Source organism: Brassica napus, chromosome A6 (genome assembly GCF_020379485.1).
Source record: "Brassica napus cultivar Da-Ae chromosome A6, Da-Ae, whole genome shotgun sequence".
Taxonomy (NCBI): domain Eukaryota; kingdom Viridiplantae; phylum Streptophyta; class Magnoliopsida; order Brassicales; family Brassicaceae; genus Brassica; species Brassica napus.
In genome coordinates this window covers 2,058,953-2,086,241 of record NC_063439.1, presented here as the reverse complement: position 1 = coordinate 2,086,241, position 27,289 = coordinate 2,058,953, and the positions used below count along the sequence as shown (strand labels likewise).

Here is a 27,289-nt window from a genome sequence, read left to right as displayed (position 1 = left end):
TACAACTCGGCATATTCAAAGTCACTCTCAGTTTCTACGGTCTAACACAAAAGCTTCACAAGACGGACATAAATACTCTGCTCCTTGAGTATTTCAGCAAGATGACAACAAGATATACGGCAGCAGAAAAGGGTAAAGCCCTTGCTAGTAACCCTCCATCTCTAGGACCACCACGACTCCGCATGCGAGCTCCCGACTTTGATCCTACAGACCTAATCAAGGAGAACTCTCTGACCTTGGTGGGACGATTGACAAATACAAGGGAACAAAGGATGAGTGCTGTTCTACCTTACCTTGCGAGAAAATGGAACTTGGACGTTTCTTCAGGCTCAGACCTAGGCAACGGCTGCTTCCAGTTCCGTTTCAACAGAGAGGAAGACTTAAGAGACACCCTCCACAACAGACCCTATCAATATGGCAGGTGGATGATTATAATCCAAAGATGGGAACCGGTTATCTCGCAAACGTTTCCTTCCCAGATCCCTTTCTGGATCTCGCTTAGAGGCATTCCTCTTCACTACTGGCACGAAAAGGTGGTGCGCAACATAGGGCTCGAACTAGGAGAACTGGAGACGTACGAAGTAACCAAAACCTTAGCTCGGGTTCGAGTGATAGTAGATGGCCTCAAACCACTGATAATGGAGGCAGCTATGGATTACGATTCAGGAGAGGAAAGCATTATCTCATTGGAATATGAAAACTTAGGTAACCATTGTTCTCACTGCTACCGTCTCTCCCATCTACATTCCCAATGCCCAGAGAGAACCACTACTGCTCCCCTCCGAACAGAGGACTTTGTCTCAGAGCAACTAAAGGACCAAAGATCCTCCACACCCCCTCAGCCAAAAGCCAGAGAAACAAGAGAACCAGTTGAGCGTCACAACAAGCCGTTCCAACAACGCTTGGACCGACACGGGCGAGCCTTTGGTAATAGAATCTCCTCTACTACTTTGCACCCCCCGGGACCGCGCAACAAGCTAGCACCAAGTTCATTCTACCAGAATAATCCCCGCACTACACAAAGGCAGAAGGATAACAACCCCTATAACTACTCCTCCCCTCCATACACGAGGCGTCGACATAACAACCAGGAGGATAGACATGGAGATGGAAGTAGCGGAGAAACCAAGCGCAGATCCCCTGTTCTCCAGTGGAAAGCTAAATCACCATTACTTGAACATGAAGTTACCCCCCCAAGTGCCCCTTTTCAGCCTCCAAGACAATCAGTTGGGCGCAACTTGGAAGCTGTAGATTTCCCACCTAGTCATGAGCAACCTACAAGAGAAGAGGTGATGGAAGAGATTAGAGAGGCTACACTGCAATACATAAACTGCCCTGACCCTATGGAAAGTGCAGCAAGAAAGCAACGGGTTCTGCAGAGTGAGATGAATGGAGAGGTAGAAGAAGCAGCTACAAGAATCCTTCAAGCTTCAACATCTTCAGGAATGGCTCGATCTGAGACATTACTAATAGCAGATGCCTCAATTGCAGTAGCTCAGGTAGACACAGCAGCTGATAACTCAGCCAGGCCAGTAAGGAAACGTGGGCGCCCCCCTAAGCCTAGTGAAAGGAGAACTACTGTAAGGGTAAGCCCAAAAACCTACTCCGGCATGGGCTCAAAGAAGAGAAACTTAGCTCGACTTCAAGGTTCACCGGGGGTAACCTCACGAGCTGGAACTGCACGTGCTGGAACAAGACGGACTACTCAACAAGCCGTATCAGCCGCATCAGCCACTACACCACCAATAGTGTTGATACCGGCAAGTTCGGGGAAAAAGACGGATTTTCCTCGGCTAACTCCCGATCTTCCTTAGCAATGTTGAGCTGGAACTGCCGTGGGTTGGGGAACCCCACGACAGTCCAGCATATTAGGGAGCTGCGACGCCAAGCATCCCTAGATATCATCTTCCTCATGGAGACCAAGAATCCTAATTCATTTGTGCTTAAAGAACTTGAGTTCATGGATACGGATCAACACTTTTTAGTTCCCCCGGAGAGACCTAACAGTGGAGGACTTGCCCTTTATTGGAGACAAGATATCGACCTTCGTGTTTTATCTTCTTCAAAGAATGTAATAGACACTATTATTACTCATAAAGGAGCTACTGTCTTTGTTACCTTTGTGTATGGAGAACCGGAAGTACCTCATAGAAGTAACATATGGGACTATCTGATTGAGTTATCACTGCAACGAAACGAGGCATGGCTTCTAACCGGTGATTTCAACGAAATTGTCGACAATAGCGAGAAATCAGGGGGACCGGAAATGGCAGAAGGTACTTTTGGAGCCTTCCGAAACATGCTCGCTAGCTGCGATCTGTTCGACCTCAAACACTCGGGTAACAGCTTGTCGTGGAGAGGCAAACGACGAAACTATATGGTTTACTGTAGACTGGATAGATCACTGGTTAATCCGGCCTGGTCTGATAGATTCCCGACTGGAAGATGTCAATATCTCAACTTTGAGAGCTCGGATCATAGACCGCTGATCACAGTCTTCGACTCAGCAAAACGACTCAAAGGGCGTCTCTTCCGGTATGATAGGAGACTTCGAGACAACATTGATGTGAGGAACTTAATCACCGAGATTTGGAACTCCAATACAGAAGCCTCGGTGAACACCCGACTGGCTATGTGCCGAAGAGCTATCTCGGACTGGTCTCGCGAACAATACTTCAATAGCAAGGAGGAGATTAGCAAGCTAAAACAAGAGCTGGAAACAGAATTGACTAACCCGCAAGGTGATGAGATTCTCATTGCTTCCCTCAACGTGAAGCTAAGAATGGCCTACAAAGCAGAGGAAGATTTTTGGCGACAGCGGAGCAGAGTTATGTGGCTATCATTAGGGGACAAGAATTCGGGCTATTTCCACGCTATAGCTAAAGGACGACAAGCTCGAAACCGTATGACGGTAATAGAAGATCAAGATGGTACAGCATACTATGAAGAAGATCAAATTGCTAGCCAGATTAGCCTCTACTTCTCTGATATTTACTCATCCGTCATTACAAGCGAAATATCTACAGAGTCAAGAGCAATTGTTGCATCAGCCATCACTCCATGCATCTCTGCCTCAACAAATGATAGAATCACATCGATACCTGAGGGACCTGAGATTAAAAACGCCTTGTTCCTCATTCATCCGGATAAAGCACCAGGCCCGGATGGCTTCTCAGCCAGCTTTTTCCACTCCAACTGGAGCACAATCGGACCTGCCTTGATTTCGGAGATACAAAGCTTCTTCAGAACCGGATATATGTTGCCTGCTTCAAACTCTACGCATGTTCGGTTGATACCTAAAGTCACAGGGGCTAAATTGGTGTCCGAGTACCGCCCAATAGCCCTGTGCAACGTCTCGTACAAGATCATCACAAAGATTCTCTCTCTCAGACTCAAGCCTATACTCCAAGATATCATCTCAGAGACACAGTCGGCATTCGTACCCGGGAGAGCTATATCCGACAATATACTCATCACCCATGAGATCCTCCATACACTTAAGACGTCGGAGGCGGAAGTTCATTGCTCCATGGCAGTAAAGACTGACATGAGTAAAGCCTACGATAGACTTGAATGGCACTTCATTGAAACAGTCCTAGAAAGGTTTGGGTTCGCAAGCACCTTTGTGAACTTGATTATGCAGTGTGTGAGTTCCGTCTCGTACTCTTTCCTTGTCAACGATTCAGTACATGGAAAGGTGATCCCATCACGTGGAATCCGGCAAGGAGACCCTCTATCTCCATATATATTCATTTTATGTGGAGAGGTACTGTCCGGACTGTGCAGGCGAGCTCAAGGCAGTGGACATCTCTCGGGTCTGAAAGTGGCCACTTCGGCTCCGCAATTGAACCATCTTTTATTCGCTGACGACACCATGTTTTTCATGGACACGGAGGAGCAGAGCTGCGCTTCATTGATGAAGATTCTACAACAGTATAAAACATCCTCCGGTCAGCTAATCAACACTGATAAATCTTCGATCTCCTTCTCAGCAAAGACCCCGCAGGTAATACGGGAACGTGTTAAATCACACCTCGGGATTGCACAAGAAGGCGGAGTAGGAAAATACTTAGGACTCCCGGAACATTTCGGTCGACGAAAGAAAGATCTGTTCACAAGTATAGTGGACCGGATCAAGATCAAAGGCGCGAGTTGGGCATCTAAACACCTCTCGAGTGCGGGTAAACTTGTTATGTTAAAGGCGGTACTTACTGCAATGCCGTCCTTTGCCATGTCTTGCTTTCTCCTACCAGTAAGCTTGTGTACTCGAATTCAGTCCGCTCTTACGAGATTCTGGTGGGACTCGTCTCCGGAGAAGAAAAAGATGTGTTGGGTAGCTTGGGATAGAATTACCGCCCCAAAGGCACTGGGAGGTTTAGGGATCAGAGACATCCAAGCCTTTAACAAGGCCCTGCTAGCGAAGCAGGCCTGGAGGATCATCACGAAGCCGGAGTGCTTATTGTCAAGAGTTTTACGAGGTAAATATTGTAGTAAAGCCCCCTTCCTACAAGTAGATGCACCGAAGACTGCCTCACATGGATGGAGAGGGATCCTGGTGGGGAGAGATCTGCTTGTAACCAATCTGAGCATAGCCATTGGAGATGGAGAAACTACACGGGTGTGGAAAGACCCTTGGCTAAGTATGGACAAACCGGTGAGACCAGTTGGCCCTATGCAGGAGCAACACCAAGATCTTTACGTCGCAGACCTCCTTTGCAGAGGAACTTTGGAATGGAATCTACCAAAAGTAATGGACATCCTTCCCCAACACGTACCAGAGATATTGCGCATCAAACCGAGTGTCACAGGGGCGACTGATTCCTATATGTGGTTGGCTTCCAAATCAGGAGTGTACTCAACCAAGTCTGGCTATTATGCAGCAACAGCAGCGGAAGCAGATGCAACAGTTGAAAACCAGCGGACCTTTAAAGCAATTTGGAATCGCAAGACCTCGCCAAAACTACAGTTGTTCTTATGGAAGGTAGTCCAAGGGGCCTTGGCCCTAGGAGAGAACCTGGCAAAGCGCGGCCTCATGGCTAATGTGCAATGCAGGTATTGCGGTGAGTTAGAAACTGCAGAACACATCTTCCTCCACTGCCCCCGTACGAGACATATATGGAGTAACACGATTTGGTCCTCAAATTTCAACCCTGCAAACTGTGACTCCTTTAGTGCAGCTCTCTTGGCGTCGGTCTCAGGTATCATGCTACCACCGTGGGGACTGGCCGGAGACATCTTTCCATGGATCGTTTGGGGCATATGGACATCAAGAAACCTCTACATCTTCGAGAACAGAGATTCGACGCCTGTGGAGATCCTCACTAAGGCCATTCGAAACGCAAGAGAATGGCACCAAGCTCAAGCATCCATCCTACCGCAGCGGAATGTACTAACACATGCTCCGATCCAACCCATAGACCCCGCAAGTATTCTCTGTTTTACTGATGCAGCTTGGCATGCTACCTCATCTAGAGCAGGATGTGGCTGGATCTTCTTATCACAGCAGAACGACCAACTGCACCAGGGAACAACGTCTTTTGAGAATACATCTTCAGCCTTGGTAGCGGAGGCGCTAGCTATCAGGTCGGCTCTTCTCAATGCCCTAGAGGCTGGTTTCACAAGAATCTGGATTAAAACAGATTGTCAAGCACTTGTTGCTCTTATCAACTCGAAGAATCACCCGAAGGATCTCTACGGAATCTCCCGGGACATCGAGCATCTATCCCTTTCCTTTGATTGTATTGCGTTTTCTTATGTCTCTAGAAACTTAAACTCCTTAGCTGATTCACTCGCTAAATCAGCATTGTATTTGGCTACCACCAGCTACTCTTAGTTGGGCTGCAAGTTTAATATATGGTTTGGTTGTGTTCAAAAAAAAAAAAAAAAGTTAATTAAAAGAAAAAGGTGAAAGTAAAAAAGGGCAATATAAAAATTATTTCATAAATATCATGGCTTTGTAAATGATATGGTTATATTGTTGGTTTTTGGGTTTGTTACTTACATGTCGCCAAATTTCTCATAAGTTTATTCATATAATTGTAATAAATTTTGTGTTTTAAAAGATCGATAACAAGTTTTTCTTCAAATCAATTACAATATTAATTTTCTAATATATATGATGGATATTAAAAAATAGAAGTATGACTCAGTTTATTTTATTATTGGCGCATTATTTTCTAATGTGGAAGTTATAAATTTACTAGGGATATTCCGGCGCTACGCGCCGGGTTCGTATTTTTTATTTTAAATGAATTTACAATTTATTTTGTGGTCTTAATAAATAAAATATGTTCAGAAATACGAACATGAAAATATGTTGAAAGAGAATGATATACATTTGATAGTGGTTAGCGACTATAATGTATTACTTTGTTTTGAAGTTGATTAGTCTAAAGTAGAATATCATAAATGGTTGTGACTAATCAATTTGATAGTCATAAGTTGACGTTTTATTTATAAAGCATACTTATATTAATGGTGAATTTAAGTTTCCGATTTTTTTTGACTTCTCGCAAATAAATAAAGCTAAAAACAAATCCGAATCAGATCATAACATATCTTACGACATGAGAAAACTGGATGAAGGTAAAAGTTAGTGACTTACATCACAATTGTAGGAAGAAGTAACAATATCCTTAAGCTTGCGTGCTTGCTAATGAAGCATCTGATTCACTTTTCGGGTCGGTATAACCGTATAAGAAACACTCCGCAAGAAAACTTATAAGATAGTTCATTTCCATTGAAGCCATCTAACTGAGCCTGTCGTAGTCTTGTTCCAGCCACTGTTTGAGTCATGCCACACCAACTCCATCTATTCACACACATGCAAAAGCTTGTTAATTTTACAACCCCCAGTTTAAACCACTTTTAAAGACAAATATTCCGAGTAACTCTACACACCTCTCCTATCATCACGTTATTGCTTTCTTCAAAGCCATATACAATGAGGTAACTTTATAATCAAGTAGTTGCTTTTAACATTACCATTTATCAAAGCACATTAAGAAAAAAGAGTTTTATAACATCACATACCAAAAGAATAGAGAGAAAGTTTTGTTTCATAACACATAGTAAGTAGTCTAACGAAGTTTAGAACCGAAGAAAAGTTAAACTCAACGGACCAAAAGTTTATATTCATTGGTCGGTTCTGATGAAACGTCAAAAATAATATTGATTTGATTGTTATAAAATATTTTTTTGGTAAAATTGTTCATATAAATTCACATGTTTTTATTTATGTTTTGGTTCCATTTTTAGCTGCATTTGGTTATATATGTTTGACCTGGTTTTTCTTTGGACTATAAATTCTCTGTATATTAGTATTTATTTTTGGCAATTTTAAAAATAATATATAACATATAACTCTGAAATATGCTCAAATAAATTAAATTAATATGAAAATTGGTTAATTTTGAATATTTGAATATTTGTGTGTTTGAACTGTTGTTGAATCTTTATTTTGGCTATTTTGTGTAGTTTTTAGATATTTTTTTATTTTTTCGGATAATAAAATCTTTTAGATAGTTGTGCAATATTATTTTAGAAAATAATTAAAATATTTAAATTTATAATTCTGAACCACACATACTTCAGAGAACTCTGAACATATACTACTTTTTGGGTTGGGTTATTTTGTTCAGCCCTAATTCTCTGTAATGAATATATAGGAAACACTTTCAAGTACTTAAAAAAAAACTCTCAATAAATCCTTTTTATTTTAGATAATACTAAAATACACTAAAACATATATACAAAGCGATTCAGTGACCTGCAACTTGATGATTAATATTTGACTGGAAAAAGCATCTGATTCACTTTTCGGGTCGGTATAACCGTATAAGAAACACTCCGCAAGAAAACTTATAAGATAGTTCATTTCCATTGAAGCCATCTAACTGAGCCTGTCGTAGTCTTGTTCCAGCCACTGTTTGAGTCATGCCACACCAACTCCATCTATTCACACACATGCAAAAGCTTGTTAATTTTACAACCCCCAATTTAAACCACTTTTAAAGACAAATATTCAGAGTAACTCTACACACCTCTCCTATCATCACGTTATTGCTTTCTTCAAAGCCATATACTTCAACGATTCATTCAAACCACACACATCAAGCACGTGCCGGAACCTTTTCTATGAATCCATGAACCTGAAAACAAAATTTTATCGACATTGGTTAGTGAGAGTTGATTAGTTATATTGCATAAATATTGGTTGTACCTTAACTCCCAGTTAGTCATGTGGACAAACTGTTGAGTCCCGGCTCCAATTACATGCTAGAGCCATATACCGTTGCAACGTCAGTAATGACTGCTCGTCATTCCTTATCTATCTTCTTAGCTACATGGAACCATTTTTTTCTTGATGGAACATGTCTACAACCACGTCAACGAAAGATAAATAAAACAATCAATACAGTGCATAAGATTTATGCTTAAACCGTCTCGTCTCTTCCCCGTGTAATCATCGCCAAGCAGTAAACTAAGAAGCTCCAAGACATAAGTTTTCGGGATGGTCTCTTCAAAGGCCTCATCAATTATGGCACATATATCTGATGCAAAGGGACTCACTCCTTACTCCTGCCAAAAAGAATAAAAATCAAACCAAGAGAGGTCGCACAAATTCAGAAAACTATCTCGAAGAGAGTCATAGCTCTAGCCAAAAGCTTCAGATCAAAATATTAGACACTCGGAATGAATGTAATCGTGGACAGGGTTAATCGGAGACAGATGTGTTTACCTTCTCATCACGGAGTAGCATGTCAATAATCATCAGTTCATCGCCTTTCTTCACATTCCTAGCTTCCCAGAACCTCAACAAACAGATTTCAAATCGGCAAGTAGGATGAAGGAATTCGCCATTGTGTAATTGGTATTTAGCACATACTATTCTTCTCGATCTCGTTGAAAGTTGTGTTGTTTATCGCTCGAAGTTGGGATATTTATAATGATAGCTTCAGTCTGATACTTTGGGAGGTGATGAGATCGAATGAATGCTTCGTGGGTTTAGTTACGTTAAAGGTCGGATTAAAGGAGGTATTAATGCAAGGTGGAGATGTTATGGTGAGTTGATCGGCGCTTTAGTTTTCTGGAATACTCACTGCTAATCGACGAAGTTCGCAGAAGAGAAGATGAAGAAATCTAAACTTCTGGGCTAGACAAAATGTTTTGTTAAAACCCAAATAAAGTTTGAAAATAATTAAAACAAACAGCAACACAGAAAACCCATCGCAGAGCCCATCACAAAGATACATCCGTAGACAGAATTTTGAGTTAGACACGTGGCGCAAAATGCCCTTCCTTCTTTGCTGACGTGGAGGAAGGATGAGAGAGCATAACCCAACTTTATTGTATAAGATATTCATCCACGTGTTTCTGAAATTTACATACCAAGTGCCTGTCTTAGTCAACTGCCTCATTTCAAACAAGCATCGTAAAAAAACGTATAAAAAGAAATGAATCGTAGTTTTACTTCTATTTTTTCAAGTTAATAGTTTGAGATACATACCTTTAGAATACATGTCTTTCTACATTAAATAACTAATTATGAATTGATTTCATATATATATATATATATATATATATACTTTTTAATTTATATTATATATATATATATATATATTCTATGATCATACGAAACCCCAACGTTTAGTGATTTTAACAAACAATGTAACTGCCGTCCCTAACATTTTAGTGGCCTAAAGCATATTTTCATATGTGGCCTTATATTTAAAATATATAATTGTACATATTTTATCATCTTATTTTATTAATATTTTGAATTTTTGCAAAAGACAATATAAAATATATAAATCATCACTAAGGTTCTGATTTTACTTGATATTTGTAATTTAGTAGTTTTGGGTACGTTAAAATTTTTCGTTTATATCTTTTCAAGCATGAACCTTTTTTTTTTAAGAAAATGTTGACTTTACTTGGTTTTTAAAGTGTATTAAGTATAATCTAATAATACATTGGTGAAATTTTTGTTTGGAAAAGATGGTTTCAAAAACTTAAACTATATATAGGTTGAAAACCATTTGTCTAAAATGAGACAAAGAAACAGAATAAAAATGTAGTAAAAGAAAAGAATACAAATTATTTGGTTAAAAAACTTTAAAGGTGAGGAAAAAATTGTATAATCAAAAAAATTAATAAACCAAATAAAAAAAGTGATAAACCATCTCCTTAACAATATAATCGAACACATCTGACAAGGAAGACATTAATTAAGAAATCAAGTCACTTGAGCGATATACATTTTAGATACTTGGCCCAAATTTTGTTTCATTAATTGGTGGTCTAAAGCAGCTGCTTTACCAGCCTTAGGGAAGGGACGGGTCTGTGTAAGGCTAATGTTTAGCCTCAATTATGTAGGTACATTATATTTTAATTATTTGAGAAACCGAATGAAATGAATAGTTACCTTTACGAGGGACATGTCTTTTCACAATTTAGTTTAACAACTATTTTATTCATCTATAAATATAACTTATCACTTTTTTAATGCAACTTTCCTTTCATCAAGCTACAAAAAAAAATGGTGACAAATAGGTTTCAACGAGACACAAAATGAATATCAATCCCGGTAATTTTCCACTCAAAATTGTTATACTTTTTTTTTGTAAAAAACAAAATTGACAATTAAAAAAAGCAAGATGCGGTATTGAACACATATATTTAATTGAGCCGTCTTAGTATGTGTCATTTCATCAAAATAATTGTATAGATTAAAACATTCTTCTTTATGAATGAGTTTAATTACACTTAAATGGAAGTAGATTGTTAGAGATTTAAGTGAATTTTGCTATCACTTAAGTTACTATTGCAATTGTTTGGTGAACATGTGCAACTAATCAAATGAAATATTTTAACTGTTGGTGACTGCAATTTTTAGTGATAAACCATTACAACTTTTGATGATAAATAATTACAATTATTGGTGATTGCAGTCTTTAGTGATAAACCATTGTAATTTTTGGAATTAATTATTTGAAACCTTTAGCTAAGCATTGCAATTTTGTTTTGTTATTGCAACCCATAGTATTTTATATAAAGTTACATTATTACTTTAGTATATGATTAGACTACAACGTGTTTTTAATTAGTTTCAAATATTGATTTGTATTCGAGATTTCAAAATAATTAAACTAAATGGATAATAAGACATATATCTTACTTTGATATGGACATATTTAATTTTGTTACAACCAAATCTATAAAACAAAATATATATTTTTAGTATTATTGATAAATAAATATATCAGCATGCAATATACTTTTGTAATACATGTATTTCTTCGAGATCAGTTGTAAAATGTTTATTAAAAAAATTCTTTATAGAAATATAACTTATTTATTATTATAAAATGAGATGTGCGATATCACACGGGTTCCTTACCTAGTTTTTCTAATAGAAATTTAGTATAATGTATTTGAGCTTGGTATGACTAATTCAGGGATGAGTAAGCTTAAAAACTTTTATTCTTATCTTACATACAAAAACAGAAAAATACACAGAAATTTATAAATCTAAGGTTGTAACTGGTTCTTTAGTAGGAATGTCATGAATAAAAATAATGAATATTTTTGGAATAGGAAAAAATGGAATGATGAATAAAATGGAATTGAAACTGAAATTATGAATGGAGTTGTTGATTCCACTCATTCTATTTATTCACGAAGGTTTATTTTGTGGAACAAAAATAATGAATTTTACAAAGGATTTTCATTTTTGTTTCATTTCAAAAATGGTATTGTTTTGGAATAGTACTCATTGTGACTGGTAAATATTTTATGGAATGTTATGAAATGATGCATTCCAAACAAATCTATTTCACAAAATTGCATTCCGCAGCATAACTTCTTAGGAGAAGAAGATGAAAACTATAGAATGAAAAACTTGAAAAAAAAAACAATAAACTGTGAAAAAAATGAGTAAAGTACGAATCAATTGAAAAAGAACATTAAACGAAGGGTGTAACTGGTAAACAAATATAGAATTTATGGAATTTAAAATAAATGGAATGGTAGGAATATAATGCAGCAAAAAATGGAATGAAATTCATTCCATTAATTCATGATCAAATTTGTTATGAAATGATTCTTTTTGTATTTTCTCTATTTATTTTTGGAATTGATGGAATGAATATTTCATTCCATTCATGTTAAATGGTAAATTTTTTTATGAAATTAATGAAATAGACAATTCTACGTCATTTTATTCCAAATAGTTACAATCCAGTTGTAGCTGAATATTTAGAGTATGACCAAGGGAAAACGAGTAAAGTATTTTTCAAAAAAAAAAAGAAAAAAACGAGTAAAGTACTGCTTCTTGCAGTTGCCAGTCTTAATCTTTCTAGATAATACCTTTTCTAAGCTCTTAACAAACAAACAAAAAAAAATACACCGTAGAGGTAATCCTAATTTTCATTTTTTTGTTTGTTTGTTAATTCTCGTATTGAAATGAAGGAACTCAATTGGTCTCATTTGACGTTTTTGCAGCCTTACACTTTTGTTAGAAGTAGCTAAAAATGTTAACAACGAAATAGCTTATCTAAACGATTCAACCTCATAGATCAGAGGGCCGAGAACACCAAGGGTAAGTGGCTATATATATGGCATCAACCTTCTTTGTGCTTCTCAGGCGTAATGATTCAACCCCATCTCTTCAATATGAGGTTACAATGTTAATGGCTTTGACCCCGACGCAAACAATTAATTAATATATTCGTCTAAGAACTCATCAAAAATCAGTTAAAAAAAAACTCATCAAAAATTTAATACTTTTTTATATTTTAGATAGGTTTATATTTGAGAACGTTTCAACCGCTTTTGCCAGTGGGTCCTCACGCACGCCTGTTCACTCGGACATGTGGGCTCTACCACCTAGTCGACGACCGGTTTGCTAAATTTTGAAGGCTTTCGAAAACTTTTTCATTGACCCTTTAAATACATATGCAAATCTTTTTCTAATAGGGTCATTTATCCTTTAAATACTGTATCTCAAGCACTATTAATTTTGAAGTTCTATTTGGACAAATGATTAAAAAGAAAAGTGCATTTTGGTGATATATGTAATCAAATCAAATTATATTAAGCTTTTCGTATATATACTACCAATCGGAAACGTAACAACATTAGTGTTAATTGTTTGGGTTGAAAGGATGCAAATACATATCCGTTCTTTTGAACTCGTTATTAGAATGCATCATATGCTCGCATGTGATGAATCCTTAGAATTCAATCCGGGCAGGGTGAATTCACGGTTCCTTAATATCGTGATCCACTGTCTACATCCACTTGGGTTCATTCACCCCTTCTGTATTGTCTTTACACTCAATCTATATTTTCTTGAAAAAAAAATTATATAGAGATTGGTACAAGTTGTTAATTAGAGTTTGTACTAACCTTGGAATGACCCACTTGACGTTCTAAGCGGCGGAGAATCACATCCATGCACATGCCAGTTACCGTAGGCAAACAAATAGACATTGCTATTAGAATTTCTATACACTTTCAAATTATAAAATATATGGATGGTACGTCCTATCAAGAAAAAGAAGACGAAAATGCTAATTAACTATAGAACTAGTTAACAATTTTTTTTAAAAAAACTAGGGTTATTTTCTACAAAAATTGTTATCTTCTTTTCACTTGCAATTAAAGTAATAGTTTTATAATTGAGACTTCTCATTACTTTATCTTCTGTTTAGACCAAATAGATCTAGCTAATGTTTGCTTAATAGTGATAAAGTCATGATAACACTTTTATATATCAGTTTACTTCACTATAAAACTACATTTTATGTATGTACTTTAAAAAGAAAAGTCAATTCTCCAATGTCAAAGTTTCCCAGAACCACTAGCTAACCTCGCATGCAAATAACGCCTATATAAGTGAGACCCAAGCATACACTCCTCATACCTACTCATAACACAAACAATATATTTTCCTCTTACACACAAACATCAAAGAATCAAAATTTTGATAATGAATACTTTCACAGCCACATCAGTTCTAATCGTTGCGATTAGCGTTTTGCTTATTGCATCCAGCGTTCAAAGCACTGAACAGCAAGACTTCATAAACACTCACAACGCCGCACGTTCGCAGGTTGGAGTACCGAACCTTGTATGGGATGCAACAGTCGCGAGCTACGCACTGAACTACGCAAACGCTAGAAAATCCGACTGCAACCTCGTGCACTCGACCGGACCATATGGGGAAAACCTAGCCAAGGGAAGTAGCAGTACGTTCTCCGCCATATCGGCCGTGAATCTTTGGGTCGCTGAGAAACCTTACTACAACTACACTACCAATTCTTGCACAGGTATATACTGTATACAACACAAACAATTCATATCCCCATTATTTTAACAAGGGTGAATAAATGAATATGTAATATATATACTTTTTAATTTTTTTGAATTTTACAATTACAGGTGGACAACAATGCTTGCATTACACGCAGGTGGTGTGGAGAGAGTCAGTGAAATTAGGGTGCGGTAGGGTTCAGTGCACCAATGGTTGGTGGTTCGTGACTTGTAACTATGACACACCCGGCAATTACATCGGAGAGTACCCTTACTAAGCTTGACATTAATATGAACTATACCATAATTTGTATATGAACAATTATGATTAAAGTTAATCTGAAGTACTGCTTTTAAATAAAACAACACTCCTTTTATTCAGGATGTCGTAACTTATGATTACACATAAAGAGGTTGTAAGGTTTACCAGTTGTTATTTTCCAATTTTAATTATGTTTCGAGAATGTTTGGTCTACTCGTATATGCATAAGATATATATAATATTATGGAGATTGACATGTATGAAACTGAATTATCAAATAATATATATATATATATATATATATATATATATATATTTTGTAACTGATTATCAAATAATATTATGGAGATTAAACTTTACAAACAACCAATTGGAACCTACAATTACTTTTTGTTCAATATATATGTCCATATCGTGTGGAAAATGTTAGCTTGGTCATATATTCGTCTTCTCGATTTACAATTTTCCTTTATGTCATCATTATCTCTAAATGAAGTAGACATATCGTTCACCATCTCATTCTTATACACTGCGAAAGTGCGAATACATGATTTTTTTTACATAACAAACTAACCTCAATCTGATATATTTAGCATTTCATGAAAATTATATCAAAAAAATCATATACTTTACACAATACGTTTTAGTAATTCATTTTAAAATCACTATAAGGTGAAGATGTTCTGTTCTCATATCTTTTATTAGACAACTGGATGTGAACTGGATTATATTCTGCACATAACTAAAATTGTTAATTAAAAAATATACACGAAACAATTGGTGATCGTATAGCCTATTTTAAAAAGTCTTCCACGGTATGCACTCACTATGGCAACAACTTAAAATAGGGATATAATATTTTAAACTTAACTTCCACGTTTTGCTTAAGATATTCGGCGTGGTTCATTCGTATTTAGTTTGTCGTATTTAATTAAACGTTCTTATTAGGAAGATTTTGGAGATAGTGCAATCAATTTTAAAATTATACAATATGAATATTCTACGTAAAATTAACATCATAATTTGCATATATATTAGGCGTGATACAATCCTAAATAACCTGCCTTAGTGCAATCGATTTGTTATTTTGTTCTATCAAAAATAAATATTCCCATCAACAACCCTAAAATCAAGCACCATATACATTACAACATTTGAACCATGATACATGTCATCAAGAGAATCAATTTCAAAATCTTTATAAAAATAATTTTGTTCATCTAAACATATAGTATACTTTTCATTAACTCGAATCATATAATTAATTATTAATATACAAATATTCTTTCAGTATTTCCTCAAATAGAACATATGAAATTACCCAATCTGATCAAAATATATATGATAATTAATGATTTTAAATAATAAAGATTTGATAATAATTTATACATTTTCTATCATTTTTGTTTTACATTAATATTATTAAAAACAATTAGACAATCAAATTAACCAAATAATTAAAAAATTTATTTTTCTATATATGTTATATATTGAATTTTTAAAAACGAATATAAATTAATAAACTTTTAAAAAATCTCACTTCAAAAATTTGTGATCAGTGGTTTAATTTTTATTTATAAATTATGACTAAAATAACTTATTTAATAAATATTAGATAATATATATATATATATTAATATTGTTTAAATTAAATTATATACTATATAGAATGCATAAATATTTAAATTTCAAAATTTTATTGAACAAATATTAAGAATTTAATATTTTAGTTTCAAAATTTTCATTGAATTTTTAAAAATGATTATAAATTAATAAAAAGATTAAAATTTCCATATTGAAAATTTTGTTATCAAGGTTTCAATTTTTTTTTATAAAAATACAATGATCATAAAACTATGTGAATAGGAAAATTTTATTTGATAAATAATCATATTAAAAAAATATACCATACATCAATGTTCATATCATTTAAATTTAATTATAAACAATATAAAAGATAAAAATTATTATTTAGATTTATTTACCATAAAATAACTGTAAATAACAAGGATTATTTTGATTTATATGTCCGCGCCAATTTAGTTATAAATGTAATAGTCACTGACTTCTCACTAATTTAATATAAGTAAAATAAACGCAAACAAATAATAATACATAAAATTGTATGTATATACAACATTCATGCCGCGCAAAACGCATATCTTAATCTAGTCTAAATATTTAAAAAAAATTTCTATATTTTATCGATCACGTTATATATAGTGTGTACTATATAACAACTCGAGTTTAACAGAGTATTTTCATGTTGGCTTATTATTATTATATATATATATATATATTTCAAATCCATTAAAAACTAAATTTTTATGGTTTAACTATGTTGAACAAATTGAGTCTTATAGTGAAGAAACAAAGGATCAAAAGATAATATGTTCGATCAAATTTGATAAAATTAGCTTTTACAAAGATATAAACTTGACCATCTAAAATCTATATACAAAAAACATCTGCGGGCAAGCGTGCTGATCAAGCTCTAATTTTATGATTAAGCTTCAAAAATAAAAGTCAATTCTTCAATGTCAAAGTTTCACAGAACCACTAAGCTAATCTCTAATCTCATGTGTACTCACTGCCTATATAAGTGAGACCTGACTCCTCATACTTACCCACAACACAACCAATGTTTTTTTTTCTCTTAACACAAACATCAATTCAATAATGAGTACTTTCACAACCACATCAGTTCTAATCGTTGCGATTAGCATTTTGATTATTGCATCCAGCGTTCAAAGTACTGAACAACAAGACTACTTAAACACTCACAACGCTGCACGTTCGCAGGTTGGAGTACCAAACATTGTATGGAACGCAACGATCGCGAGCTACGCACTGAACTATGCAAACGCTAGAAGATCTGACTGCAACCTCGTGTACTCGGCTGGACCGTATAGAGAAAATCTAGCCAAGGGAAGTAGCAGCACTTTCTCGGCCATATCGGCCGTGAATCTTTGGGTCGCTGAGAAACCTTACTACAACTACAGTACCAATTCTTGCACAGGTATATACTGTATACAACACTGTCAATTCGTATTACGTTATTTTAACAAGGTTGCATAAATGCATAATATATATAAATCAACTACAGGTGGAAAACATTGCTTTCATTACACGCAAGTGGTGTGGAGAGATTCAGTGAAGTTAGGCTGCGCTAGGGTTCAGTGCACAAATGGTTGGTGGTTTGTGATTTGTAACTATGACACACCCGGCAATTACATCGGACAGTACCCGTACTAATCTTGACACTAACATGAACTCTACCGTAATGTATATATGAATAATTATTATTAAAGTTAATCTGAAGTACTGCTTTTAAATAAAATAAAACTCCTTTTATTCAATACTAGGATCGTGTCCGCGCTACGCGCGGATATTGGATGAAGTTAAAATTTGTATATGATTATAGTTGTGGCTGTTTCTGGTTGTTGTTAAAATAGATTTAAAGTAATTATAAGAATGAATATATGACACTAAGTTTTTTAAGATTGATTGTTCATTTTTTTATGCGAATATAGTAGGAAGTCAATCGATAGAGATGTAAAAGTAGAGGGGAGTTGATATTTTTGGTTGTGTAAAGTGGTTTTCTGTAGTAATGGAAATTAAATTAACGTGTTGAAAATTAAAAATATGTAAAAGAACTTCGTAATTGAGATATTGTTTAGCATTATGGTGTTTTGAATTTGAACATAATCTTTTAAAAGTGTGTTTAGGTCTTTCATTAATAAAATAATTAGAAATTTTATGAATTACATGGAAAAAAGGCCCGTTGAAAAAAACTTATGAACGAAAAACCAGATAAATTGATCGAGAATTTAATACTAAGGTTTTGTTGTGTTACTTTCAAAGTATAACCTACCAGATCAAACTATCTCTACCCTTAATTTTGCACTTAATAGTTAAGATGTTCTGTCCGAATTTTAGACAAATGATTTCTTGGATTCCAAAGAGGGGTGATTGGGTTCGTATGTGTTCGAGAATTCTATAAACGCACAGTAAAGTTGTAATTTTGATTTACCTCCAGCAGGTGGAGGATCATTGTGGTTTGATTTGACCACCATGTTGAGGAAAACGACTCTTTGACGAAAGAAATAATTAGAAAATGAGTCAGCGAAAGAGAGAGATCTTGAAATGTGGAAATCCACTGATTGAGTAACTTACACGTAATAGTTGTATCCGCCTTTCTTCTCGTTGCAAATTTCTGAGTGGAAGATGATGTGAATGTTATGTGGAGCTGAGGTTGTTAACCGGTTTGTATCAAATATGCAATGTTACTGAATTTATTCGTATATTTTGTTGATTTGTATTGATGAGACAAAAGATTTTTTTGAACTTTCAGTGATTGCCGCCGGTGATTGTGGCAGGAGATGTGCTACTTGCCTTTCTGATATTATTGTCTATCGAGAAGAACATTTAGGTATTATAATCTATTGAAGATTTTTATATTTAATGTGATACGTTTAAAATATGAAAATTTTGTGTGAATTAAAATAATTAGTTACAGTCATCAAATTGAAGCGAGAGAAAAAAAAACAAACAATCTGACAATAAGAGCTCATAATTGTCTTTGTTCATTACTCTTTGTCTCTGTTTTAAGAAGAAAAGTTACAAAACAACATAATAGATTTTGAATTGCATAACCAAGATTCTGGTGCAAGAACAAACCACTATATTTTTTAAACAGACTTGATAGCTGTCTTTAATCTTTTTTTTTAGAAATTTAATTTTTAAATAAAAATTAGGAGCTATATTAGTCTACATTTTGATCCGTGCTTCAAAAGCACGAATTTTTCGGTTAATACAAATGTGATACGAATAGTATTTTTGATTATGATTTATATTATTAAGTTATTATATAATTTTTTTTTTAAATAATATATATAATTTGTCAATTCTTTTATTTTAAATTTTGTGTGTACATTCTTTTCTCACAACATCATCTTTATATTTTTATGCATTATATAAAAGTTAAATTTGTTGGCATATGTTAGACTAATTTAAAAATATATATTTGCAGGGGTTACAAAATATATAGAATATAAATGTAGTTTCTAAATGTAATTAGATTTCTTTATGTTGGACATGTTCCTAACTTGATAGTATTGACTTGAATTAGTAAAACAAATAGAGATTTTTATATAGAAGCTTAACATGGTTCATTTGCACGTTATAAATGAGTCCAAGACATATTTATGTACACTTATGTGCATGCAGTATCATAATATTCCAAGACATATTGCCATAAGTCAGGCCTCAATAGTTTTTTTCTTCTAGCTTTACGTGTGAACACGACATATCAGCCCCTGAGTCACCTGGATGGGCTGAAGAAATGCATTGTATTGGATGATGTGAAAGTACATGCTAATTTACTGCAACACACTCAATTTCATTCACACAACATAAATTCTAACTACGATTTAAAAATGCTACTATTTTCGCACCACCTTGTTTCCGACTGTTTTGTTATGATCCATTTCTGCAAATGGATAAACTTTATTGGATTAATTAAGAATTACCGCTGCAACTGAAAATTTTGTCTTGATCTCCATCGCTGATTTGGATGTCTTCACTTGGGAGCGTTGCTGCTTTGAGCTCCTCCAACTGATCTAAGATCAAACGTCTTTATTTTATTGAAGCTATCAATCATCTTTGGAGGCGTTAAGCAACCAAAGGTAGAACAGTTGAGTCTATGTTTTCGTACGTTTATTTTTTTTTGGAAGAAGAGCCACCACCATCACCACCACCTGCTTCACACTCCGCTACATCTTCGTTATCAGCTTTTGATCCTTCATCAGTCGCGTTCGAAACATAGGATGCCTTTGTCTTCTTCTTCATCTAGTGCATATCAACACGTGCCTCCTCCTTTATTTTGCTGCTTCCTGCTTCTTTCATCGCCTTGTCTTCCACCCACAGAGGCTTCGTGGAAGCTTCAGCATCAGCGGTTGGTGCTTTGGAGAGGTCATTGAAGAAATTCTGTGGAGGAGGTTCAGAACTCTGCTCTGCTGCTGGTCTCTGAGAAGTTGTTGGATGAAGAAAGTTCTTAAAGTCATCAATCACTTTAGCGCTTCTATCACCTCCTCCTTCTAGATTGTGATTCTCAGAGGAGGTTCCAGCATTGTTACCTTTACCTTTCCCTCCACCACATGAGAGACCCAAGCTGAGCTCAAGCCCATTATCATCATCCATTTTTTTTTGTTTCACACTATCCTAAACAGCTCAACAGATCGTTACAACATCCCCTGTCATCTGAGAAAAATCATTAGTCACAAAAAAGGAACCCAATCATCACTTTCCCTTTTTAAAAATTTATAACCAAAAAAAGGAAACATACAAAAAGGTGTAGACTTTTCGATCTGTTTACGGACAAAAAAACTCTGAAGACTCTGGTAATGATTAATAGCACTACAATAAGCAGAAGATCTGTCAGGTAATGATGTTCGGTAATATTATCATAAACCTCTTGAATCACTCCAAAGTACCAGACTTTGGAGTTTGGAATCATCATAGATTAGTACCCAGAACCCTTACTACAGAGCTGGAGAGCCAAGTCAGCTTAACTTAGAGCCATTTCAATCACAAAGAAACTCAGAAATCTTAAATCGAGTCAGAGAGTGAACAAAAGTAAAACCTGAAACAATGACGATCAGAAGAAAAGAAAAAACCCTAGCAGCTTCGCGGCGTCGCTTTGTGTCTACGTTTCCATACGTCTATGTACCATTGCTTTTTTCTCCATCTTCTAACGATTATGATGTGGAGGGTCTGTAGGGATCTTGAATGGAGGATTTATGGGAGCACATTGAAGTACCAGCACTCACATCCGAGGCGTTATGCGGGAGGAGCTGGGGGAGAGGAAGAGAATCAATGAAGGGATGAGACGGCGATTAGGGTTAGGTGGAGAAGGAGCCATATGTTTAGAACACGGGATTGTGCGACATCACTGTCAAGAGAAACTCGGGATTGGGCTGCAAGATGGGTCAAATGGGCTGTGAAGGTCACTAATTTTTTTTAATTTCAAGCCCAGTCCAAAATGACCTGGCACTTTGATTGGTCATGATTATTTTGACCATGTGGATAGCCTTAGGAAGCTCAAATTTAGCTTCTTTTATATAGTGGGATTATGTAGTAACTTATATTTCACATATAAAGGTTGTAAGGTTTACCAGTTGTTGTTCTTTTGCAATTTTAATTATGTATCGAAAATGTTTGTTCTACTCGTAAATGTTATAACTGTCCTTCTTATACGTATATTTATTTCCACTTGCTGGAAAGCCAAGCTTGGAATTTAGATTTAGTTTCAGTTCGTTACCTATTTAACCTTCATTGTAAAAAGCAGACGAACTCAACAAGCTCATGTTTTTAAGACAGACTATGGTTAAGCGAGTCTTTTATATTATAATTCTTATCAAAAGTTACAACTTTTTCAGATGATTGATTATCAATCTTAAGACCTTTTTTTAGTTTAACGTTTGAGATTTCTATCCTAAACAGGACTAAAGAAGATTATCTAATCCATACTTCTCTGACTCTCTAATCCTCCAATTTAGAGTAATAATTAAGTACTCTAACAAACTCTTCTTATCATTTTATATTTGTAGAATAATATGATTCTTTAGTTTGTTTTTATCTGAACATCTAGAACTTCACTCCAATATCTTTTTTTCTTATTCGAATATATACATATCTTGATGTCTGTAAATCAAAGTAAGTTAGAATTTTAACATTAGAATTTTACTTAATGTGTCAAAAATATAAAGAATACATAACAATTTCTAAGGATTTATCTTAAAAACATTGAATACTATATAAAACTCTGAACAAGCTCATCTTGGAAAAAAAGTTCGTCTTGAAAATAACATAGCTACTGAAATTTAGTGGTAGTGCCAGCGCAGGAACTAATCATGTCTTGTTTGAGTTGGTATCCGATACGACAACACAGTCAACAAAGACAGTTTGGCCGAGTGGTCTAAGACCATCCGCAACGGCAGTTTTAGGACAATCCTTAGGAGTTAATCCTTAAGTTTAATTAATATAATATTAGTAAAAAGGGGAAATAAACTAAGGAATGGTCCGTAATTAAGGATTAAATTGGGGTGATCCTTAGTGACGTGGCACACGCATTTGGTGCGTTGAGTGAAGGGTCTCGCGTCTTCTTTTCATTTATTCTCACCACGAAAAAAAAAAACAGAGGAGGCGACAAAGGCGATTCTGCTCTCGAAGGTGAAGAACACTAATCGAAGGGTTCTCGACGATAAAGAGTCAATCTATCTCAAACCCTCAAAGTTCTGAAGAACAGTTATTTGCGAAAGCTCAAGAGTCAACCCGAAAAGATGTGGAGCGTGCTTTTGGAGTATTGCAAGCTCGATTTGCAATAGTTAAAAACCCGGCTATTTTGTGGGACAAGAGACAAATAGGGATGGTTATGCGAACATGTATCATACTCCATAATATGATAGTGGAAAATGAACGCAATGGATACGCTCAGTGTGATATATCAGAGTTTGAAGAAGGCGAGTCGAGTAGAAGTTCACAGGTGGATATGTCATTTACTCGTAGGCCTTCAAATCTCCGTACTATGCTTGAAATACGTAGTCAAGTTCGTGACCCACATATACATGAACAACTGAAATTTGATTTGATTCAAAATATTTGGAACAAGTTTGGTAATGATTAAAATGTTTAATTATTGTATGTTTCTATTTTGTCTTTTAATAAATAAATTTTTTTATCTTTATTGTTTTAAAATTTAATTTTTTTTTGGCTAAGGATTCCAAAACGGATAACACCATTGGACCAAGATTTGAGATTAAAGTCCTTAACTATTTAAAAAAAAAAAAATATTAAACTAAGGCTAAGGACTCCAATGGTGGGTAACACCATTGGAGGTGCTCTAAGGCGCCAGATTTAGGCTCTGGTCCGCAAGGGCGTGGGTTCAAATCCCACAGCTGTCAAATGATATTTTACTATTTTAATATTAACGAGTCATTTGGGTTATGCGTTACATTAATTAATTTTATCATCTATGTATCTCGTTAACATATTATCATAGGCGAGAACTGCAATGAGGTTTTATAGCCTTAAGTCTCTTTTAACTCTCTTTTCCTTCCCTAAAACTTCTTATTCAACGGCGACGACCCTAATCGAAACGGTGCCGTGTAGGACCTTGAAACTGTAACACTGCCTACTGCATTGCAATTGCAACAGGTCTTCATTACAAGTCTCACAACAGAAAACAAAAGAACACAAAGATACATCATTCAGTAAAAGATGAAGATCATTAGCATCAGCTTATACAGATTTTCTTCTTCTTCTCAACATTGACAAGGATCGATGTCCACCATCCAACCTTTTGTGTCTTCAACAAGACCTGTCTGAATACTCGTCAACATCGAGTGAAGCTTCTTAGACAACGCTTCTTCTCCTGTCCTGTATTTCACTCTGCCATCACCCCGAAACCAACATTAAGTATGTTTTATGAAACGGTCTTGGTATGTAACACTGTAAACACTCACTTCTTGTCATGGAAGGTCACGGTTTCAACAGCTTTAACGACCACTGCAGTTCCCGTGCAGAACACTTCATCTGCCTCTAATAACTCATCCACTGAAACATCCCGTTCTTGAACCTGTTTAAACATTTTCTGAATCACAATCTTGATTTCATAAAAGAATGTCTATACGAAAGTTTTATTATATGTTTGGAACCTGGTAGCCGATATCACGAGCTAACTCGCTTATGCTTTTCCTTGTGATTCCTGGTAAAATGGTTCCTGAAGTCGGTGGAGTGGACACAATGTTCCCCTAATGAAAACAAATCAATGAGTTTATGCAAAGGTTGAGACTTTCTATCGTATGTGATAATGTACCTTGACAATGAAGATGTTACATGCAGACGCCTCTTCGATGTTTCTCCCAGTTGCAGCATCTAGGAACAAGACATCAGAGAAGCCTGATGACTTTGCTTCCACCAACGACTTCACAACCTTTCAGAGTTTTATAATACAACAATAAATCAGATTAATAGATATTCAAAGAACCATGTTGCTGTGGACTATATAATATAACTTACTGGAGAATAGTTTGTGCAACTCTTGACACCACCAGTTCCACCAGAATGTGCTCGGTGACTTTTATGATCAATTTTAAGGTTCAGACCTGAGCTTGCCTGCAAGAAAACCAAAAACACAAATTGTCTTAAGGCAGAGTTTACTTGAATGAATATTCATAATTAACGGCAACAACAGACAACACAAACTCACCTTATGGTAATCTCCTACGGGAGATGCATAAATGAGGAAGGTGTACTCAGGCGCTGGAGCTACTCCAAGTATAGCGCCACTCCCTATTAGCAGAGGCCTTATATACAAAGCTCCTTTACCCGGAGGAGGAACCTTTAAAATCATAACACCCTTTAAGAACTTCTAGAGATCAGAATCAAACTGAACAGAGAGACATGTGTAACATTTAAGTCTATATACCCATTTCTTGTTGGCAAGCACAGTTTGCTTAACAGCTTCCACGAAGAACTCCACAGAAGGTGGTGCCATACAGAGCCTTTCTGCACCATCTTGCATGCGGACAGCGTTTTCGTGAGGCCTGAAAATCAGAATCCGGTCGTCTTCTGTCCTGTAAGCTTTCAGACCTTCAAATAGTCCCTACATATCCAAAAAGGGTTTCTCTCAAACTCTCATTTATACATGTAAAAACACTAAAGTTCTAAGCTTTTGCTCCCTTAAGATCAGAACAAGTGAAACCTGGCCATAGTTGAGAATAGGACAACAAGGGCTGATTGAAATGTCTCCGTAAGGAACAATCTTCCCTTCTGTGAAACTCTCTCCTTGTCTGCACTTCGCCACATACATGCAATCTGTCGGGATCAGAGAGAATCCGAGCTCTTCCCATTTCACATTCGCATATTTTTCATCGCCTTCACTGTTTAAACAACACATATCAATAGATTCAGGACATTAGTAATAAAAAGGATTGATTTTTTACAGTAAAGGTTGATGATTTTGTAATACCTTGTACGAAGAGGTGACGAAGAAGGTTGCACAGATGGAGCCATGGAAGGAGGCAGACAGAGAGAGAGAAAGCAATGAAGTGGAGAGGTCACGTGCTTTAAGGAGCGGCGTCACTATATAGTGACAACAAAGAAGCCGAAACCCTTCTCACTTTTTTTAATGTCTGTTGTTGTATAGTGGACATGTAACGAACTTGTAGAATGTTCAACTTAGGTTTTAAATGCCTGATGGCTAAAGATATAACGTAAAGTGGCCGTCCATTGTTGAACATTAGTGTGACCTGTCATCAGGTGAAAATATAGCCACCTTGAAATCTACTCTATTAAAATAGAGTCATATTTTTTTATCTACTATATACAAGTCTATGTTAGACCATTCATTAGAAATTTAACTAAACATCTTAAAATTACTCATATATAATATTTTCTTAACAAAAAACTATACATCTAAACAATAACATTTCTAAGAAAAGATAAATATATTATCATTAGGTAATTATCATTTAACTGTTTATCATATTTAATATAGATCATATTTTATATATTTCAGTAACTAATTTGAAATTAAATAGTATAGCCTAATTCTTTTTAAATTATCAAATTAAATTTTTAGATAAAACAAAATAAATAATATTTTATTGGTTGTAACATTTTATGTTTGATATTTTAGTAAAAATAAAAACATTAAACTGAAATATAATATTTTAAATAAATAATATTTTAAAATAAAAAAATAATAATTTATTCACATAAAAATATTTCGAGAATAAAAATTTCTAAACAAATAATCTAATATTTTTTTTTATTAATTCATGTAAAACTAATGTTTAAAATTAAACTATTAATGTTGATGTTGCATTTTAAGTAAATAAACAAAAATACTTCATTAATATATGATTTGTACAATATCATCAAATAAATTTCAACAAATAAAAATCATATACATAAAATTGATATTAAATATATTTCGTTATAACATATTTAATATTTTAAAAGTTAATTTAAAATATAAATATATCCGCACGGATGTGCGGGTTAATATCTAGTTTATAAAACTTAAAATATATGGATACAGTTAAAAAGCCAAATATTTATACATTCTTTGATTTTTTTTGTAAATCAGATAATTAATACTTTTTCCATTTCTAATAGATAAATTAAAAAAAAACTTTTTTATTTAAATTAGATAACATTTTAGAATTTAATGTTTAATGTATTAGCTTTTATGTTATAATTACTATTTACATTTTTTTTATTAATTGATTTGTGAGTAGATGAATAGTTAAAGGTGTTTTAAAAAAGTATGATTTTTAAAAAAATTATGCGAACATATCTAAATTGTGAAGTAATAAAAACAGAAATAAGTGTATATTAACTAATTTATTTTGGTGGACCACAAAAATGTTTTTATTTGCTGGTCCTAAAAATATTTCATGAATTGTTTGTAAAATGAAAAAAAGAACATTTTGAAAAAATAGTTAAATTATCTAAATTAACTAAAAAATATTCAAAATAACAAATAAAACAAACTACAAAAATCTTTAGAATATTATAAAATATCTAAATAACATTTATTACGTCAAAACATTAATTTATTTAATTAATTTTGAATATTTTTAGTTCTTAGTTTGGATTTCGGTTCAGGTTATACTCATACTCCAAAGTACTAAGCTCATAAGT

At 34.7% G+C, this 27,289-nt stretch overlaps 4 protein-coding genes across 4 annotated transcripts; 3 read left to right on the top strand and 1 right to left on the bottom strand.

Moving 5' to 3' along the window:
* Positions 1–101: 101 nt before the first annotated feature.
* LOC106370018 lies at positions 102–1,814 on the top strand. The gene has a single exon (XM_013810099.2). It carries the CDS (start codon positions 102–104, stop codon positions 1,812–1,814), a length of 1,713 nt encoding a protein of 570 aa, XP_013665553.2.
* A 10,496-nt stretch (positions 1,815–12,310) lies between these two features.
* Positions 12,311–14,759, top strand: LOC106351137 (pathogenesis-related leaf protein 6-like). Its single transcript, XM_013790956.3, has 2 exons — positions 12,311–14,333; positions 14,446–14,759. Exons 1-2 carry the CDS (start codon positions 13,994–13,996, stop codon positions 14,592–14,594), a joined length of 489 nt encoding a protein of 162 aa, XP_013646410.2. The 5' UTR covers positions 12,311–13,993; the 3' UTR covers positions 14,595–14,759.
* Positions 14,760–16,928: 2,169 nt separating this feature from the next.
* On the top strand, positions 16,929–17,833 carry LOC106351138 (pathogenesis-related leaf protein 6-like). The gene is made up of 2 exons (XM_013790957.2): positions 16,929–17,597; positions 17,685–17,833. The coding sequence occupies exons 1-2, from the start codon at positions 17,258–17,260 to the stop codon at positions 17,831–17,833; spliced, it is 489 nt and encodes a 162-aa protein (XP_013646411.2). The 5' UTR covers positions 16,929–17,257.
* A 5,916-nt stretch (positions 17,834–23,749) lies between these two features.
* On the bottom strand, positions 23,750–25,761 carry LOC106346160 (branched-chain-amino-acid aminotransferase 6). Its single transcript, XM_013785416.3, has 9 exons — positions 25,611–25,761; positions 25,344–25,521; positions 25,068–25,244; positions 24,849–24,980; positions 24,659–24,754; positions 24,456–24,572; positions 24,295–24,390; positions 24,103–24,215; positions 23,750–24,028 (listed from the first exon to the last, which is right to left on the bottom strand). The coding sequence occupies exons 1-9, from the start codon at positions 25,652–25,654 to the stop codon at positions 23,902–23,904; spliced, it is 1,080 nt and encodes a 359-aa protein (XP_013640870.2). The 5' UTR covers positions 25,655–25,761; the 3' UTR covers positions 23,750–23,901.
* Between the last annotated feature and the right edge of the window lie 1,528 nt (positions 25,762–27,289).